The following is a 17,857-nucleotide window of genomic DNA, read 5'->3' on the forward strand; positions in this document are numbered from 1 at the left end:
ATATGGCTAGTACATGTCTCCATGCACGCTCATACGTGACGTGACATCTCAAAAATTTCTACGATTCAGCTTCTTTTCTGGATTTACAATTTCGAAAGTCACATTTATATCGTTTAAGTCTTTATTTTCTTTTTTTATTTTCTCACAACTTAAATTTCTTCCATTTGATTATCCTAACCACATGAAATATTTTCTCCATAACTATCTTTCTCGTTATGTGCACGCGAATCAATCCAGAAATATACTGGTAGATGCTAACGTCCTTGAACCTAATTCTGCAGTTGATGACTGGCTCAAGCATGATGAGACACCTGTCCTGGCTACTTTCTTCTCTTTATTATGAAGAGATCTTTCCTTCTGTAGTGGGCCTTATTTCTTCATTCCAGGTATGAAAGAAAGGCTTTACATCAAGCCTTCCGGCTCTCTTCCTTCTGATCGGCAAGTGCAATTTTATATTTAGGCCTGTTTAATAACATGTGTTTCATTAAAATTTATATTTTTTATTTAAAATTATTTTTTTTATTTTCAGATCGTTTTAATATTTTTATATTATTTTAAAAAAAACTATTAAACTTTCAAATAAATTTAATCACAAAATTACTATTTCTCTATATCTTTCCAAGATGAAGTTATTAGTAATTTTATATTTAATCCTTATTTTACCTGAATTGCAAATTAAATCATATGAGAGTTTTTTTAATATGATATCGATTAATCTGAAAGATTTAAAAATAATCTAGATAACAGATAAAAGTATAGTTTGATTTTAAAAATGATTCTGGGATTAGAACTTAAACAACTAAAAACACATAATTATTGTGAATTGATAAAGTCAAATATGTACGCATTTCAGTAAAATCTGTATCTGTGATGGTCATAAATACTTCGAATGCTTATAATTTAATAATAATTATACAGTGTACCCTATGATCAAGTGTACAAAAACACAGGTGGGCGTGAGGAGAAAAACCATAGCATTAGGGGGCAAACCCTTTCCGAATTGTGGGGCACCTCAAATTTGCAAGGTTCAGGGTAGCGAAGGAGCACGAACTGAATTGGTCTCCACATGGGGTGTTCATACAAGATCACCAGCCCCCACCAATCATGAATTTTGCCATTATCTTTTGCTGCAAAAGGAGGGCACAGTGTCTAGAGAGAGGTCAACAGCTCTTTCCCTCTCTACGTAACTTTAGCATCACCCAACCACAGAGAGAGAGAGAGAGAGAGAGAGAGAGAGAGAGAGAGAGAGATTTCCTTCTTTTATTATCAACAGCCCGAAGTAACGGGAACAATGCAGAAGATTCTGTCAAGATCCCAGGCCTTCATGCCCAGAAAAGGCATTCCAGTCAGGTCACGAGGAACCGCTAATTTTGTGTTAACTTGTCGTTTGGTCAAATATCTAACCTTTTTTTTTTTTAACAATTTACAGGGGATCTAATCTATCGTCCTAGAGGTAGCTACGGATCGGATCGGATGGACGAGGAAGATTATACGAATCTACTTTTTATTTTATTCTTTTAAAAATATTATGAAATTTCTTGAGGTTATTAAGTTCATGTTTGGTAATGTGTTTTTAACCATGTTTTAAAATTATTTTATCATGGAAAAGTATTAAATTAATATTTTATTTTTATGGTTTTGATATAAAAAATAAAACTAGCTTTCACTAAATTAAATGTGAAGAAAGGTGATTAATTTAAATACTTGGGGTTAGAGACGGACAGAAAAAATCCAGCTCATTGTAATCTCCTCCAAGTACAACATGATTAATGGGATTTTCCTTTCTCGTTAGTCAAAAGAGTTGCTTAGATTTGAAAAGATGCTGGAGGAATAAAATCTCGGTTGTAGCTTAGTTAAAGTTTCGGTCCTTGTTAACGAACTCTTTATGCTTTCGCTACGATTCTTCTCTAAATTAAAGGAAATAAAATAAAATAAGCCTCTGCGCACCCACACCACTACCGCCTCATTTGATTCATTTCCCACGACGATCTTCGCCCCCCAACCACCACACACTTCAAATTTTTAGCCGACCAATAATTTGCCACTCGGTTTTTCTTCCCTTCAATTTCTCAGCTATCATACTCATAAAATACGCAAATAACATATGCTGGATGTCTCGTAAAAAAAAAAAAAAAATTGACACTAAATCATGCAAGGTGTTGATTGTGAGCTTGTTCGGATGTGTGTTTAGAATTGTAATAGAAATGACGATATAAAATATTTTTCACATAGAAATACATTAAAATAATTTTTTTTTTATTTTTTTAAAATTAATTTTGATATTGACATATCAAAACGATCCGAAAACATAAAAAAATTTATTTTAAACAAAAAAATTTAAAAACATTTGAGGGAACGTGATTTGCACCGCGTTTCCAAACAAGGCTTAAGTGTAAGCCAAACTGAAATTTTTTTTCCGAGTTCTAAAACCGATTTCTTAGTTTTGTGATCGCATTTGCGTAAAACCAATCTTATTTGCAAAAACATCTTAAATTTCAAATTTAATAAAAACACAAAGAAAATCTATTCAAACATGTGTAAACCTACTTTTTACCCAAAAACTAAAGAAATTGAGTTATGCTTCGCGCTTTTACCATGTCCTCAAGAATAATCGAACCAATTTTACTCGATACGGTGCTTGGTGATTAATATTACAAGAACCTAAACCCTACGAGGAAAGTACTATAAATATACCTTCAATTACTATGAATTTTAATTATAAAATTATGATTTTACTTTTAACTAAAAAATCAAATAGATTGATCTTAAAGGATAAAATTGTATTTTCATGAGGTTAATTTATCATTCTTTAGGGAAACATTATCTTTTTTATTTTTTAATACCAATAAGATTATTGTATTAACCTTAAAAAAACTAAATTGCCCTTACCATCCAGATTTTTTAGCATTGGTTTCATGGGTTTTGTAGTAATTTCATAATTATTTTTTTGTTATTATTATTTAGTTCTAAGGGCATTTTAGTTTTTGTACAAAAAAAAGTTACCGACGCTTACCTAGCACACGTCAACACTAAAAAAAAATATAATTAATATTGGAAAGATCCTAAAAAGCAATATCTGCTCTTTTTTTAAATGAGTGTTTAATAGTGTGATAACAGTTGTTTTTCAAAGTATTTTTTGCTCGAAAATACATCAAAATAATATTTTTTATTTTTAAAAATTTATTTTTAAAAATTTATTTTTAACATTAACTATATATGGAAAATATAGTTACGGAAAATATATTACTTAAAAGGAGGAATTCTAATATAAATTTATTTTATTTCACTTGAATTTAAATTATTATTCTTCTTACAAATCTTTTTATTACCATATAATAAAGTAAAATAAAATTGAAAAACTTCTTGAGCGCGATATCATATATTTTAATATTCATTTTCTTTTATTTTTCCAACTTAATTTTTTATTAGAGTTAAAAAAAAAATATTTATTGATGCATATAATTTTTAATTTATTTTATTAAATATACGACTCAGCTTTTTTATTTACAGTTAAATTTTTTTGTTATTATAAATAACATATTTATAATATCTGTGTATTTTGTTTTCGCATAAAAAAAAAAACTTATGATTCAGTCGGTAGTGGAGGAGTATGGGCACCCTTACAAGTAAATACTATGTTTTTTAGCCGTACATATAATAAAGTTCTTGTTATATCTGTATTAAAATTGGATTTTAATGGAATGACAATTTGTCACCTACCAACTAAGGAGTAGGTGGCAGAAACACAATCGTAGGATGCGTTTCTTTGTCAAAATGGATTGTGAAAATAATGGATTAAGGAGAAGGATGAAAAATAAAGAATCAGACGTTTGCTCTTTTGTTTATATATATATAATAAAGACGAAGACTCAAGGAAATATTAAAGTAATTTTTTTGTTTTTTTTATTTGTAATTTTCAATCAATTCTTTATAATTTAAATATATTTTACTTTTGTTCTATCATTAGCCGAACAAGGAGATACTCCATGCAATAACTAATTCCCTATCTTATCTTTATTGAAAAAAAAAAGTATTTATTTTATTGAATTTGATTGGATCAATCAAGTTATTAAAAACTTAATTATATTAATTATATTTTATTTTTATTTATTTTTTAATTTGAAACTTTTCAAATCATAATTTATCAAATCAACCCACAAAGCTGATTGAGTTTTGAAGTATTTATTTATATCATTAAGGTTACATTTTGTCTCAATCACAAATTTAATTTTATTTAGTTAATAAAACTATTATATAATTTTATTTAAATCATAACTACAAAAGCTTCTTATAATACCAAACACACTCTTTTGTACATGAATCAACCTATTGGGGACCGACACAATTACCAGGGGAACTGACTTTAAGTGAAAACACGTGGAGGATGAGGACAAGATACGACGTTTGTTTAATTAATTTTCTGTACCCTGAAAATTTGAGAAGTTTCACCGTGTTTAAGAAAACGGAGACAGAATGTCCTGCATTGAACATAGAAGACAAGTCGGATAATGACACGTGGCCAAAAAAACCACGTGGCCTAGATTAATTAGGTTCTCATTATGACGAGTCCTAGGGACCACGTAACAGATCCGCTTTATTACAACTTTACTGTTAACACACAAACCCACACTTTATTACATTATTGATCCGCTTGATATTGTTTTAATATTTGTTTTTAAAGTGTTTTTTTAATATATTAAAATAATGTATTTTTTATATTTTAAAATTTATTTTTCATTTAAAATTATCTGAAAATATTTGAAATGAAAAAATAAAAAGGCTCTTAAGAGGTGGAAAACAAAAACCCAATCCCCGTCTCCCGTCTGCTGTGAAATTATGCGCGTGTAATTACCTGAAATGAAAGGAGAGTGGGTTTTAAATAAAACGAAACTGACACGTCAAAAGCCAACGCCCTTACCGTGCTCTCCTGCTGAGTCAGTAAAACGTGTAAATGACCATTTGTTTTCTCCAATGTCGAAAAAACAAAATATCATAAAATTCCTCAGAGATTAAAATTAGAAAAGCAAGAACAAAAATTGGGTCTGCCGGGTATACACGAGCCAACACCTCTGCCTGCCACGATGTAGACAAAGAAATAGACGGCAAATAAACTGTAACGGCGGCCGAGATAACGGAATGGAACGGAGAGCGGTCAACCCTTCTCGTGGTGCCGTATGATGATTTGACATGTATTTCCTTATTTGAGTCCCGCCGCCTTTACCAAGACGGGTTTCCTTTCCAGCAGTGATCTCTCTATTCACTGCGGTAAACGCTTGCATGACATTGCATCGTTTATTAAAACTTTAAGATTTTTTATTAAATTATTTTTTTTAGTATTTTTAATTGTTTTAATATATTAATTTTAAAAAATAAAAAATTATTTTAATATATTTCTAAATAAAAAATATTTTAAAAAACAACCATTATCAAAATATTAAACATTTTTTAAACCTTCATTTACCATAGTTATTGATATGATCATTTGCTCTAATCATATATTCTTACTTCTAGGAGAAGAAAAGTAGCCATCAGGCATGTCATGAAGGAGAGGTTTAAAAAAATTGAAAAAAATATCATTTTATAAACATGATTATTTTTTTCATTTAAATCTATAATGTGTTTTTTTATATTACACTCAAATTTAGAGGCTTTTTTTCTTTCAAAATACCACATTTCTAAAAACATTTAGAAAAAATTGATACTTTCACGAGTCATATGTCATATATGCGACTCACGACTCCAAACAAATTATAACTAACATACCTAGTTTCTTCTCATTTCTCTTTTTATTTCACTTCTCTCTCCACAAACACCACCCGCCTCCACTTTCCGCTGTTACCCACAACCATCACCTTCTTTCCCTACCGTGAAACACCCTCTTGGTCATTGTGAGACAACCTCCCTCCCTCCTTTTCTATCATGACGAGGCTCTCTCTCCACCCGCAGCTCTCGCACCAAGTTTCAATCGTTGTCTTCACCACCCACACTCAACACTTAAAGAAATAATACATACTTTATCTATATCAATTTAGTATCAAATTTATGCTAACTTGTTCTTGAGATGGACAAGTTGGGGAAGTGGTGTTGAGGTGATTTCTAGATGTAATTATGTTATATGCTTTATGTTTTAAGAATTATAAATTTAGTTTAAATTTAATATAATGTTATGAAAATTTTCATGATGTTTAATTTTGAATTATAAAGTGTGTTGATTTTTTAAATTGTGTAGTATGTTGTGAAGTTTGTTGAAGGTGAATTGTGAATTGTATTTGTAAATTGTGATTATTGTGGGGTTGAGTTTTTGTGATATGGAGTCATAAACTTGAAAAAAACTGCCATGACCACTTTTCCTAGAGAATTACAAGACATGCATGCGACTTATGAGCTGCAGATGTAGCATGTAATTCATGAGTCGCAGAAACAAAACTCGTGAATATAATATTTTATTATATATATATATATATATATATATATATTATTGTGCTAATATCCAAAAACACTCCTCAAATTTGATCGGTTATTTATTTTTTGCAAATAAAATAAAATAAAATAAGTTTCGAAGAGATATATAGCTCGGCCCCTCAAGATCTCATAAGATATTAAGCTTGTGTTCAACATATGCTTGAAATGATCACATTTGTTTTTGTGTTTGGAACTCTATTTTAAAAATATATTAGCTTGAGAAAATATTAAATTAATATATTTTAATTTTATTTTGTTAATTCTAATGTGTTGATGTTAAAAATAAAAAAAATATTTTTAAAAAACATTATACATCATAATATTAATCACAAATGAAGCATTGAAACTCAAGATCGATCGTTCTAAGTACTATAAAATTTAATCTCGATTTTTGTATGTCTTCTTGCGTATGTCTTACATAGATGTTTATAACATTAATTGTCATAATTATTTCAACTCCTCTCAAGGATCACACATCATGTAATAACACGGCAAGAAATTCCAATACCTAAACTAGCCAGCGTGGAAGTTTTTGACATCATCCATAGTTAATTAATGACTTGAGTAGATGGTGAAAGTGAGTCTATGGAGGTTTGTTTTTGCGTGTGAAACATTATTTAAAAGGATGAAAGAATATCAATTTGGTATTTTTTTTAGTATTTTTTTAGGGTTTTGATATATTATATAATGTTAATAATAATAAAAATAAAAATAAAAATAATTTTAAAAAATATTATAAACCACAATACAAAACATACATATTAAATTACTTGTCTCAACAACTTTTAATGGTGGGAAGATTTTTCTTTGCTTGATAAAATCATTTTTCAACGTGATTATCATGCATATATTGATTTTCAATGGTACGTGATTATAGGCTGGGAAAGGAAGTCACGATCCCTTACAAGGTTAGGAAAAAAAACAAAAGAAAAGAGAGGGAGAGTTATGATTATAATTATAAATTAAAAAGGAAACTAAAAGATTTGATCGAGGATATAGTATGTCCTTTTATATTTCACTTATTATATTATTATTTATAACCAGTTTTTAAAAAACAAATATCTGAAATTTTTATTTTTACTTTGGTCACTAAACTTAATTCTTCTTAATTTTATTATTTTAAATTAAGTCGTCATGGTTTCATTTGTTGTCATCGATTTTCGTTTATATTATTTAGAATATTTTAACACTAGATTAAATATCAATTATATAAAATAGAATTTTAGGTTATTATTAGAAAAAAATAAAAAATAAAAACCAAAATTAACATTAAAAAAAACAATTTTGTTTTACATTGTTCAAATGGCTCAAGTATAGCTAAACTCAAGTTTAACTCGTCTATAAAACAAAATTTTAAAATAACTAAAATTAGCACTGTGTGCATTAACAAATGAGTTTGAGCTAGCTTTTAGCAAAGCGGATAAAAGAGCAAAATTAAACCCATCCATTTCTTGTGTTTATTTTTTATTTTTTAATGAATGTATAAATATGTTGATTATATATTTAATTGGGAATATTGTAGTTTTCATATCCACGTATATAATAAATGGTTGGGTTGGTGGCACGTTTTGTCCTTGTATTTTTGTTTTTATATATATAGATCCTGCCCATTTACAATTTTTTTCTATTAAATTTGCACTTTTACTCTTGTTTTTTTAATTATTTTTGTCATAAATCTTTGCATTGACTGACAAGATCATCACCTGAAAAATAAAAATTAATGTATAAAAAATGAAAAAAGAAATTGAATAAAAAAACCCAAATTAATAGAAATTTATTATAAAAGAAAAGAATTTAGTTGCAAATATTCTTAAAAATATTATACATGAAAAAAAAAGATAATAAATAAAAAAATTTGAAAGGCAGAATGTAATGAAAAAACAAAGAAGAAAAAATAACGAAATTAAAAAATCTAAATTTCTCATAATTTTATCAACAACAACATTTTCATTAGATGTTATTTTTTCTATAATGACACTTATTAAACTAATATTAAATATTTGACAAATAATAACACTTATAACTAAATTCTTAATTTCCTTTTTAATTTACATGTATTATTTTTTATTGATTCAATATATAGATGATAACCAAGAAATTTTATTGTGGTTAAACGGTAACTATAGATACTTATAACATAAAATAGAGATGAACACAAAAAAAAAATATAAGAGAAAGAATTAAAAATATAATATTTGAATAGGTAAAAGAATTTTTATTGTTTTTTTTGGTAGAATCAGATGTTATTTTCTTTTTTCTTCATGTATTTTTCTTTTATATGTTTTAGGTATCCACATGGTATTTTAATTAGTAAAGCTTAAGAGAAGAACATAAATCTTAATTAAAAAAAAAAATTCTTTAATGATGGAACCACTAAATTTGTAGAGGAGCACAATTTTAAAAGATAGTGGAAAAGTGAAGTACACCATTAACCCTTAAATAAAAGCCATGCTTGCCAAGTACCATAGTTATCAAAGTTGGTGAGTGACTTATTAATTCATGATTTTTTTTAAAATTTATTTTGAGAATTGATTCAGTAAAATGTAAATGAATCATTTTAAAAGATTTTTTTTAGTTTTTATCCAAAATAATATTATTTTATAATTAAATTTAATTGATTAATCAATTTATAAATCCTACAATTCAGTCTTGAACCACATCAAACTTTGGATTAAGTTTTTAAACCCGATCTAGCTTGGGTTGGATCATGAATTCATCTAGATCAATCCAAAACTGTGTCATTTTATTTTTAATTTTTTATTTTAAACAATATTTTTTTGAAGAGATTTTTATAAAAAAAATCCAATCAAATTTTAAATAAATCAATTAAATCAATTTTAAATTGATTTTACTTTAAACCCAACCTCAGCTAGTTCCATCATGTCCTGAATTTACTTTCAGGCCAGCCGGTGTTTAATAACTGTGTTATAAGCAACCCCCTGGGAGCAGCATAATTAAAATCCATTATTAATACAAATTAAACCACTAGTTAATAATACCCACCATTTAAATCAAGGAAAAGTGTTTTCGTCACCAAGTAATGCGCGTAAAGGCAAAATGCACATATTAAGGCAGCCGTCTGATGGTGGACCCCACGAGTGAGTTTCATGTGATGTCGACAATCATATAGTCTGTGTACCGCATTCAATTTTAATTTTTAAACACAACCTCGGTGGAGTAGAGTACTGGTGTTTTTTTTATAAAAAAAATATATTAAAATAATAATTTTTAAAATTTATTTTTAATATTAATACATTAAAACAATCTAAAATTATAAAAAAACTAACTTAAAATAAAAATATTATAAATTTTTTTAAAACTTTTTTCCAAACGGAAAACCAAGCACGCTTTTAACGATGGTTAATAAGAGGTTAGCGTGGATGGATGCCTCACCGATGCCTTGTCTTTTTTTTTCCTGTTGTAGTAGTACGGTCTAATATACTCTAATTCTATAGATCGGTGCCTAGCTATTTAAATGTAGCAGTAAATGGCGATTGGCGAGAAAGAAAAAGGAAAAGAAAAATGACAAACAAGATGTAAGGTAAGCTAAAACGACTAGAGATTGGAAGAGAGTAGAGAGTGACTAAGAACTAGACAGAGAGAGAGAGAGAGAGAGAGAAACCAGAATGAGGCTCAAAGATTACAATACTCAAGGATTACATCTTGGGCAGCCGGAGAGAGCTCTTCTAGTTTTCGGGGTTTAGGTAAAAATATCGATAACGTTGATTTTAAGTCCTTTTAGACAGAGAAAGAGATCACAACAAGAAGTCAGCAGCAGCTACAACAAAACACTCCTCCCTCTTGTGTGTTGTTAAAAAAACAGCGGTTTTTGTGTGAATGAGAAGACTATAAAGCAGCAGGAGCGGATTTGTCACTGAAACAAGAGAGAGAGAGAGAGAGAGAGAGAGAGAGCCTGAGCCACTTTCCACTCCCTGTATACTCTTTAATTATGAAAGTAAAATGACTCCTTACATAAACGTCCTGTCTGCTCAGCGTTTTATATGGTTTCTGGCTCATTTAATGGGGTAGTCCTTTACTGCCTGAAAGACCTTCTCTTTCCTTCCCTCCTCCAGCTTCCGTCTTTTTAGCGGATTCTCTCTTTCTTTACTCCTTAGTTTTATCTCTACTTCTCTGATACCACCTTGCTTGACCGGTTATTTTGATGGCTCATGCTGAAAGAGGTGAGTGTTGATTTGGTGAACAAGAAAATGAATGGGCTTTTGCTGCTTTGTTTGGTTGCTGAGAATGGAGAAGAAAGGCAAAATAAATGGGGCTTTGAGCTGTACTATTAATTAATCTTGGTGTGCAAAAGATTATAAATTTTGATGGAGTGGAGGTTTTTGCTTTGAAGGGACTAAAATTATGCCAAACTTATGTTTCTTAATCTGCTGTTCTCTTTTCTTTTCTTGGGTTTTCTCAGCAACCAAACAGAGTTTTAGACCCACTTAAACATTATTTAAGAACTTTCGTTATTTTGTGTGTTTTAATTTGGATTTTGATGGTGTAGGATGTGATGATCTGTATACAGAGCTATGGAAGGCATGTGCAGGGCCATTGGTGGATGTCCCAAAGGATGGAGAGAGAGTTTTTTACTTTCCTCAAGGTCACATGGAACAAGTGTGTAGCTTTTTTCTTATTTTTCTTCATTGCTCTACTTTCATTGTTTTAAAGCACTTAGATCGAAATCTTAGTCTCTACCTTTATTGTTTTTTGGCTTATGGATTCTTTATGCAGTTAGAAGCATCAACAAATCAAGAACTGAATCAGCAAATCCCACGGTTTAATCTTCCACCTAAGATCCTCTGTCGTGTTGTAAACATTCAACTGCTGGTAATTCTAATACCGTTGCTCTTGTTTCCTATTTCTGTTTTCTTTGAAGTGTTTTTTATTATTTTCTTTTATTCACTTTTGTTTTCTTTAAATTTTTAGGCTGAACAAGACACGGATGAAGTTTATGCTCAGATTACTCTGCACCCAGAAGTAGATGTGAGTAAATATTTTTCCTTTTTGGGTTTTCGTTTGTTTTGTTTTTGGGTTTATTGTTTCATTTGGTTGCTGAATGAATGTTCTTGTTCTACAATTCAATTACAGCAAACCGAACCTACAAGTCCTGACCCTTGTCCACCTGAGCCGGCAAAGCCAACAATTCATTCCTTTTGCAAAATTTTAACGGCTTCTGATACTAGCACCCATGGAGGCTTCTCTGTTCTCAGAAAGCATGCCACTGAATGCTTGCCTCCTTTGGTAATTACTCTTAAATGGTGTTTAGATGTAGTAGTGGTTGTTCATTGAAACTTCCGTTTTTAATTACCACTATTTCATATTCATTAGGACATGAGCCAAGCAACACCAACTCAGGAACTGGCTGCCAGAGATCTTCATGGCTTTGAGTGGCGGTTCAAGCATATATTTAGAGGTAAATGTTCCATAACGATTTTACTTTGTGCAGTGTTGCTATTTTCCGATTTACTGAAACGGAGAAACGCTTAAGAAGCTGGAGTTTAGACTTTTTGATAAATAGGAGCACAACCTGTTGTATTACTCTATCTTCTAGTTTACATGCTTTCTTTTAACTTATTTAACTAGGTCAACCGCGAAGGCATTTACTTACAACAGGATGGAGCACATTTGTCACTTCCAAAAGGCTGGTTGCAGGAGATGCTTTTGTGTTTCTTAGGTAGTTGAACGTAGATGATCTGATTTATTATTCAATTCAGGTCTCTGTTTCTGCTTACAATTCTATTGTATATGCTGTGTAGAGGTCATAATAGGGAACTGCGAGTTGGAGTTCGGCGTCTTGCTCGGCAGCAAAGCTCCATTCCATCATCGGTGATATCCAGCCAAAGCATGCACTTAGGAGTGCTTGCTACTGCCTCTCATGCTGTTTTGACACAGACCCTCTTTGTTGTGTACTACAAGCCAAGGTTTGATCATTTCCTTAATCACTGTAAACCTGTGCCGTGCTTGTTAATTGGTCATCCTATCCCGCAAATCTAAAGTTTACTTTCTGTACCCTTCTGCAGGACAAACCAGTATATCATTGGGCTGAACAAATATCTGGAGGCTGTTAAGAATGGATTTTCTGTAGGTATGCGCTTCAAGATGAGATTTGAGGGAGAGGATTCTCCTGAGAGAAGGTATGTCCGCCATATATTTTTGGTTGCTGGGTTTCATGGTTGTTTTAAGATGTTCCTTAATTCTTGTGGCAACTGCTTGATCAGGTTCACAGGAACAATAGTTGGAGTTGGAGATATTTCTCCAGAGTGGTCTGGCTCTATATGGCGGTCATTGAAGGTTGATTACAGTTGTGGAATTCTTATTTGAATGCTAACTTATTCATCGTCTTGTTTTTTATGCTAGTTTCCGTATTATTTTTCCCCACAGATTCAATGGGATGAACCAGCAACTATTCAAAGGCCAGAGAGAGTTTCTCCATGGGACATAGAGCCTTTTGCAGCCCCTGCTTCCCCAAATCTTACTCAACAGGTGATGAAGACCAAAAGGCCTAGACCTACAGATATTCCTACATCTGGTATGTGGAATGATTGTCTTTGTTTCTCTATGTGAATTATTTAATCTATACTTTCTTGAACTTTATGCACTAATTGGAGTGTAGTGATTACTCCAAATTCAGCTGCTTCATCTTTCTGGTATCATGGATCAACCCAATCCCATGAGTTAGCCCAACTGGGGAGTAGTAATGAAGTCCAAAGCTCTGAAAGCCATGTATGGTCTATGAGGCAAAAGGAAATTGATAGCAGTCTCCTCAATAATAGCAGTAGCAGCAACACAAGGGCTCGACCAGAAGGAATCTGGCCTTCTTCACCTAACATGAATGTCTCTCTCAACTTTTTTCCAGATTCAGTGGGGGACAATAATTTTGCTACAACACGGTCTATTATCTCCGGTTTTTCCTCTCCTATATCATCAAGGCAAAGCAATTGCCTGATAAATGAGCAGGTGGAGAAGGGGAGAAAGTATGAGAACTCTGTAGGTTGCCGGTTGTTTGGAATTGATCTGACAAGTAACTCCGGTAGTTCTGCTCCTCCAGAGAAGGAGCCTGGATATCCAATTGTTGATTCTAATGGCACCAAAGGACTTGTTCCAGCTGCAAGCGAGGCTGAGAGGGCCCAAGCAATGGACGTATCAATGTACTCGAAAGAACAGAAGCAAGTTTTATCAGAGGCGATGGTAAAGGAGTCACAAAGCAAGCAAGGCTCCACAACCTCCATGAGAACTCGTACTAAGGTAAAATTTGAAGTTCTGCCTTCCGTAGTTTTTCCCTTTCTGTCTGAGCCTTCTGATGAGCAAGATTTTCTTTGATTCTGGAAAGGTGCAAATGCAAGGGATTGCTGTTGGCCGTGCTCTTGATTTAACTGTCTTGAAAGGATACAGGGATCTTATATATGAGCTGGAGAAGATGTTTGAAATCGAAGGAGAACTCTCCACACCCAATAAATGGGCTGTTGTGTTTACAGATGATGAGGGCGATATGATGCTTGTGGGTGATGATCCATGGCCGTAAGTAATTTAGAAACTTGTATATCACTTGATTGTCTCTTTTCCATTAAATTATAACTGGATTATTGAAATCTATTTTATTAACTGCAGGGAGTTCTGTAAGATGGTGAAGAAGATATTCATCTATTCAAGTGAGGAAGTGAAGAAGACGGGCACAAGATGCAAGCTTCCAGCATCTTCTTTTGAGGGTGAAGAGACTGTTGTAAGCATGGACTCGGACCATAGGTCTGATGCATGAAATTCAGAAATCATTTTGCTTTATACAGTTTTGTTTTATATAGTTTGGGTAAAAATGGAGGAAACGTGGTGCTTAAGTTTGCTCAGTTTTTTCGGGAGCTTGCACTTGTTAGGCAGAGGAGTAAGGTGGAAGTCTTTTGAGTCTAGATAGCTGATTAGGGATTTCACGTTTAAAAAAAATATATTAAGAACTTCAATTTAAATCAGGATTAGAACTGGAATTTGTGTATGCCTTGATTGTGGGTTGGTGATGACTTAAATTTAATCAGACTGTAAAAAATATATGAATGCTTGCTCGTGTTTTGGCTGGCTTTCACTATTTAACATCTTGTGTGCCTGCCTCAGAAAAAGCCTACAGAGAAGATGCCCTCATTTTCTTTCCCTGAGCTCCCTTTATCTGATTTAATATCCGGGACCATTAAATTACAAAGTGTCAGCATGTATGAGGATGCCCTTAGAGGCATAGAGTGTTCAGTGCAGTCAATGAATTTTTCAGGTTGTGATAATTGTCCTTGCTGCTGGTCCCAGTATGCTGGACAGGACATTTCTCTGATAAGGACTTGTCTTCTCGAAGTTGATCAATATCGTGTCTGGTCCAAGAAACTTGTTTTATGAAACCAGCTGTGAGAGCTGGATGATAGGTGACGCATGGTCTGGCTCTGTACTCGGATAATGTGGAAGCACTTTTCACCACTTTAATTTATCATGGTAATTGCGAACAAGTATCAGATAGATGGTTTATGATTATACAATTTTTTTTGTTCTTTTAAAGACTGGATGGCTTGTTGTTTGGCCTTAACCTAATTGCTGGCCGGATTGGTCTAACCAATCAACCCGGGTTGATCCGTGAGCATTAAATCTGATAGCCAAGCTGTTTGGATCACATGACCCAACTACTAAGCTGGTTAGCTTGATTGATTGAGCACCACCAAATCTGATAGCCAAGCTGTTTGGTCACATTGGTTAGGCTTTGACTCAAACCTGTTTAAATTCCCTGGAAACCCAACGCTAGCATATACCATAATGCAGACAAAGTATGGTGTTGCGACCTCCTATGCTTACACACGAAGGGTTGGTACTATGCTTATTTACTCGCCAATGATTTTTCCCTGTCTTGTTGCCAATGCTCTCTCCATAATGTGCTGATAAGTTTAAGTGACCAAGATGTAAACAATTCCATACAAGAACATTATACAAAAAAGGGTCACAAACCACAAACACCAGTCACACATGCACTTTCTACACTCTTCATTCTCTTTCGAGGGAGTTGCTCCAGCCATGAAGAATTCGCACATCGAATGCTCCAAACAGAACCTCCACGTCTCCAAACAAAATCACCATGCCATGCCTCCAACAAATATAGTCATGTCTTCAAACAAATTCTTCATAACTCCGCAAAAATATTCATGTGTCTAAATGAAACACCAACCAAAATTTACATGTCTCCAACAAGAATCTCTATGTCTCAATAAAATCTTCATGTCCCTATTCAACTTCTTCACACATAATACTTCGACAATACTTTCATGATCATAAACATTCTCCACTCTCCAAGTGAAAGTGTTCTCCATTATAGGAGAAACAAACAAGTCAACCAAACTCTCTTCACTCTTGCATAACACATTAACAAAAGCCACAAGAAAATAACATGACATGCATAAAACAACAAATGTTCTCACCCTCCTATTTCTATTAGTTAAGTCTTTCATACATATATTTGAGAGATTAAGGGCAGATAATGATATATATATATTTAAAAAATAGTAGATCAAACACCTTGTTATCCGATCTAAGCCTCAATCTAATCGCTAGACTGGCCAACAAAGCTAACTAGTCACATGAGTTAGGCTTAGCCTAACAATTAAACCGAACAACCAAGTTGTCCGATCACATGGTTCGACCCCAACCCAAGCACTATACTAGTCAATTTGGCTTACTAGTCACCACCAAACTGGATAGCTTATCACATAGATTACGCTTCGTCTCAAGCAACACTATTTAGGTCTCGACCCAACCCCATCCAAAATCCTATCGAGCCTAACATTAGCACACACTATAATACAGAGTCACAAACCTCCAAGAAAGTATGACATCATGTTCTTCTATATTTACACATGAACTGTTAATGTGACATGTATTTTCTTGATAATTATTATCTCTCTTAACCTCTCTCCTCAAATAGTGTCTACTCTCTTGTCAATATCTCTCCCACCAACCTGATCCTAAAAAGGAACCAACCTTTCACATTAATTACCCTTGAGTGCTAACCTTTCCATCAATAGCATAATAAGACACAATAACAAAAGATTTAACATTTAAAGTTAACTACAAAGAAAAATTAATTATTATACATCATTACTTCATTATCCACAAGGTAAGATTTAAAAACTTTATTTTTGTTATTTTTTTCTTGATTTGAGAGAGGAGAGAGAAAGTCACTAAATTCTGGTGACAGAGAGAGAAAATATTAGTTGATGTTAATTATAGTAATGAAAAAGATCGATATTAGTGTCAATGAATTTTATTCGATGAGAAGAGTTCTACTAAGATATTTTTCGGCCTTCCCATCTCCTTAGATGGTAGGTCTGAGCTCATAAAAGTTCTTGTACTCAAGTTGATTTTGGGTTTTTGAACAAGTTTATGGGTTATTTGAGGCCAAAAACCGATTTATTAAGGTCTCTAAGGTTTTTTAATTGTTTTTGATAAAAATAGATTGAAAATAAAATTTAAAGCATAAAGTACCATTGCCCTAATTTTCCAATGACACTTTGGTCTCCAAATTCTGGAGACACAAGCGTCGGGTGATCTATTAATGTTGAAGATGCATTTTCTGCACATTTTTTTTTCTAAGATAAATAGAGGGTGGATAACATGTTGTCTGTTTTCTAATATTGAAAAAAAAGGCATGACACACAAAACATACCTCTTTTTATGGGCCAAACACGTGCGTAGGTTGACGAGCCTGGCTTGATTGTTAATTTTTCTAAATATTATTTTTTTCATTCATTTTCAGCCTTTTAAAAGTTTTAAAAAGTCATCTTTTGTAATTTAATGGTCTCTTTTTGTTATTTGACTTGAACAAAACTCATTTTGTTATCCAACTTTAAAAAATAGCTCCTTTTTTGTTTTCTAGGCCCATGTATCTGTCTTATTTGTTTTTTTATTTGATGAGTCCTATATGCTTAGTTGTTGTGTGATTAAATGAAAAATAATCTAAGAGATAAAAAAATATTAAATCATGCGGGATGCATGACTAGATCGCGAGATTAGTATGTTGACTCGGGTTCACCCAAGTCTTTTTTTTTAATTGAATATTTTTATTTTTATTTTCATTTTTTAGCATTGGGTTACTTGAGAATCTGACATCATTATTTGTTTCAATATGCTTTTACGAGATTATCACGGTCTTTTGACCCAAATCGCTAATTTAGCTACTTATCCTAGGTTATCCAAGTTCAATCCGATATGTTATCGTCTTAATATCTAAAAAAAAATATAACTAAGTCATTGTCTGGTATTGAAAAATTTATGTTGTGAAATATGCCTTAGGTTTTACATTCATAATCATTTTTTTCTTAGAAAACACATTTTTAATGTATAGATATTTTTTTTCTAATGTTTAGATAAAAATATCCCA

The 17,857-nt window shown here is 32.1% G+C and overlaps 1 protein-coding gene across 3 annotated transcripts; it reads left to right on the top strand.

Annotated features, from left to right (window-relative positions):
• The first annotated feature begins 9,954 nt into the window (after positions 1-9,954).
• On the top strand, positions 9,955-15,177 carry LOC18096378 (auxin response factor 18). Of its 3 annotated transcripts, XM_052450692.1 has the most exons (16): positions 9,955-10,643; positions 10,970-11,079; positions 11,197-11,292; positions 11,392-11,448; positions 11,554-11,706; positions 11,794-11,878; positions 12,049-12,139; positions 12,222-12,386; positions 12,486-12,599; positions 12,684-12,756; positions 12,847-12,994; positions 13,079-13,710; positions 13,796-13,983; positions 14,074-14,208; position 14,687; positions 14,749-15,177. In XM_052450692.1, the coding sequence occupies exons 1-16, from the start codon at positions 10,625-10,627 to the stop codon at positions 14,833-14,835; spliced, it is 2,154 nt and encodes a 717-aa protein (XP_052306652.1). In that variant the 5' UTR covers positions 9,955-10,624; the 3' UTR covers positions 14,836-15,177. The 3 variants fall into 3 exon arrangements, with proteins under 3 accessions (XP_052306652.1, XP_024451070.1, XP_052306651.1); XM_024595302.2 differs by lacking the exons at position 14,687; positions 14,749-15,177 and having other exon boundaries at positions 9,961-10,643; positions 14,074-14,546; XM_052450691.1 differs by lacking the exons at position 14,687; positions 14,749-15,177 and having other exon boundaries at positions 9,962-10,643; positions 13,097-13,710; positions 14,074-14,546.
• The last annotated feature ends 2,680 nt before the right edge of the window (positions 15,178-17,857 follow it).

Source organism: Populus trichocarpa, chromosome 2 (assembly GCF_000002775.5).
Source record: "Populus trichocarpa isolate Nisqually-1 chromosome 2, P.trichocarpa_v4.1, whole genome shotgun sequence".
Taxonomy (NCBI): Eukaryota; Viridiplantae; Streptophyta; class Magnoliopsida; order Malpighiales; family Salicaceae; genus Populus; species Populus trichocarpa.

Bases quoted from the DNA above. Each gene is read 5' to 3' on its own strand.
- LOC18096378 (XM_052450692.1), top strand. The intron at 11,080-11,196 runs GTGTGTAGCTTT...TTCTTTATGCAG, and splicing joins CTCAAGGTCACATGGAACAA to TTAGAAGCATCAACAAATCA. The intron at 12,387-12,485 runs GTTTGATCATTT...ACCCTTCTGCAG, and splicing joins GTTGTGTACTACAAGCCAAG to GACAAACCAGTATATCATTG.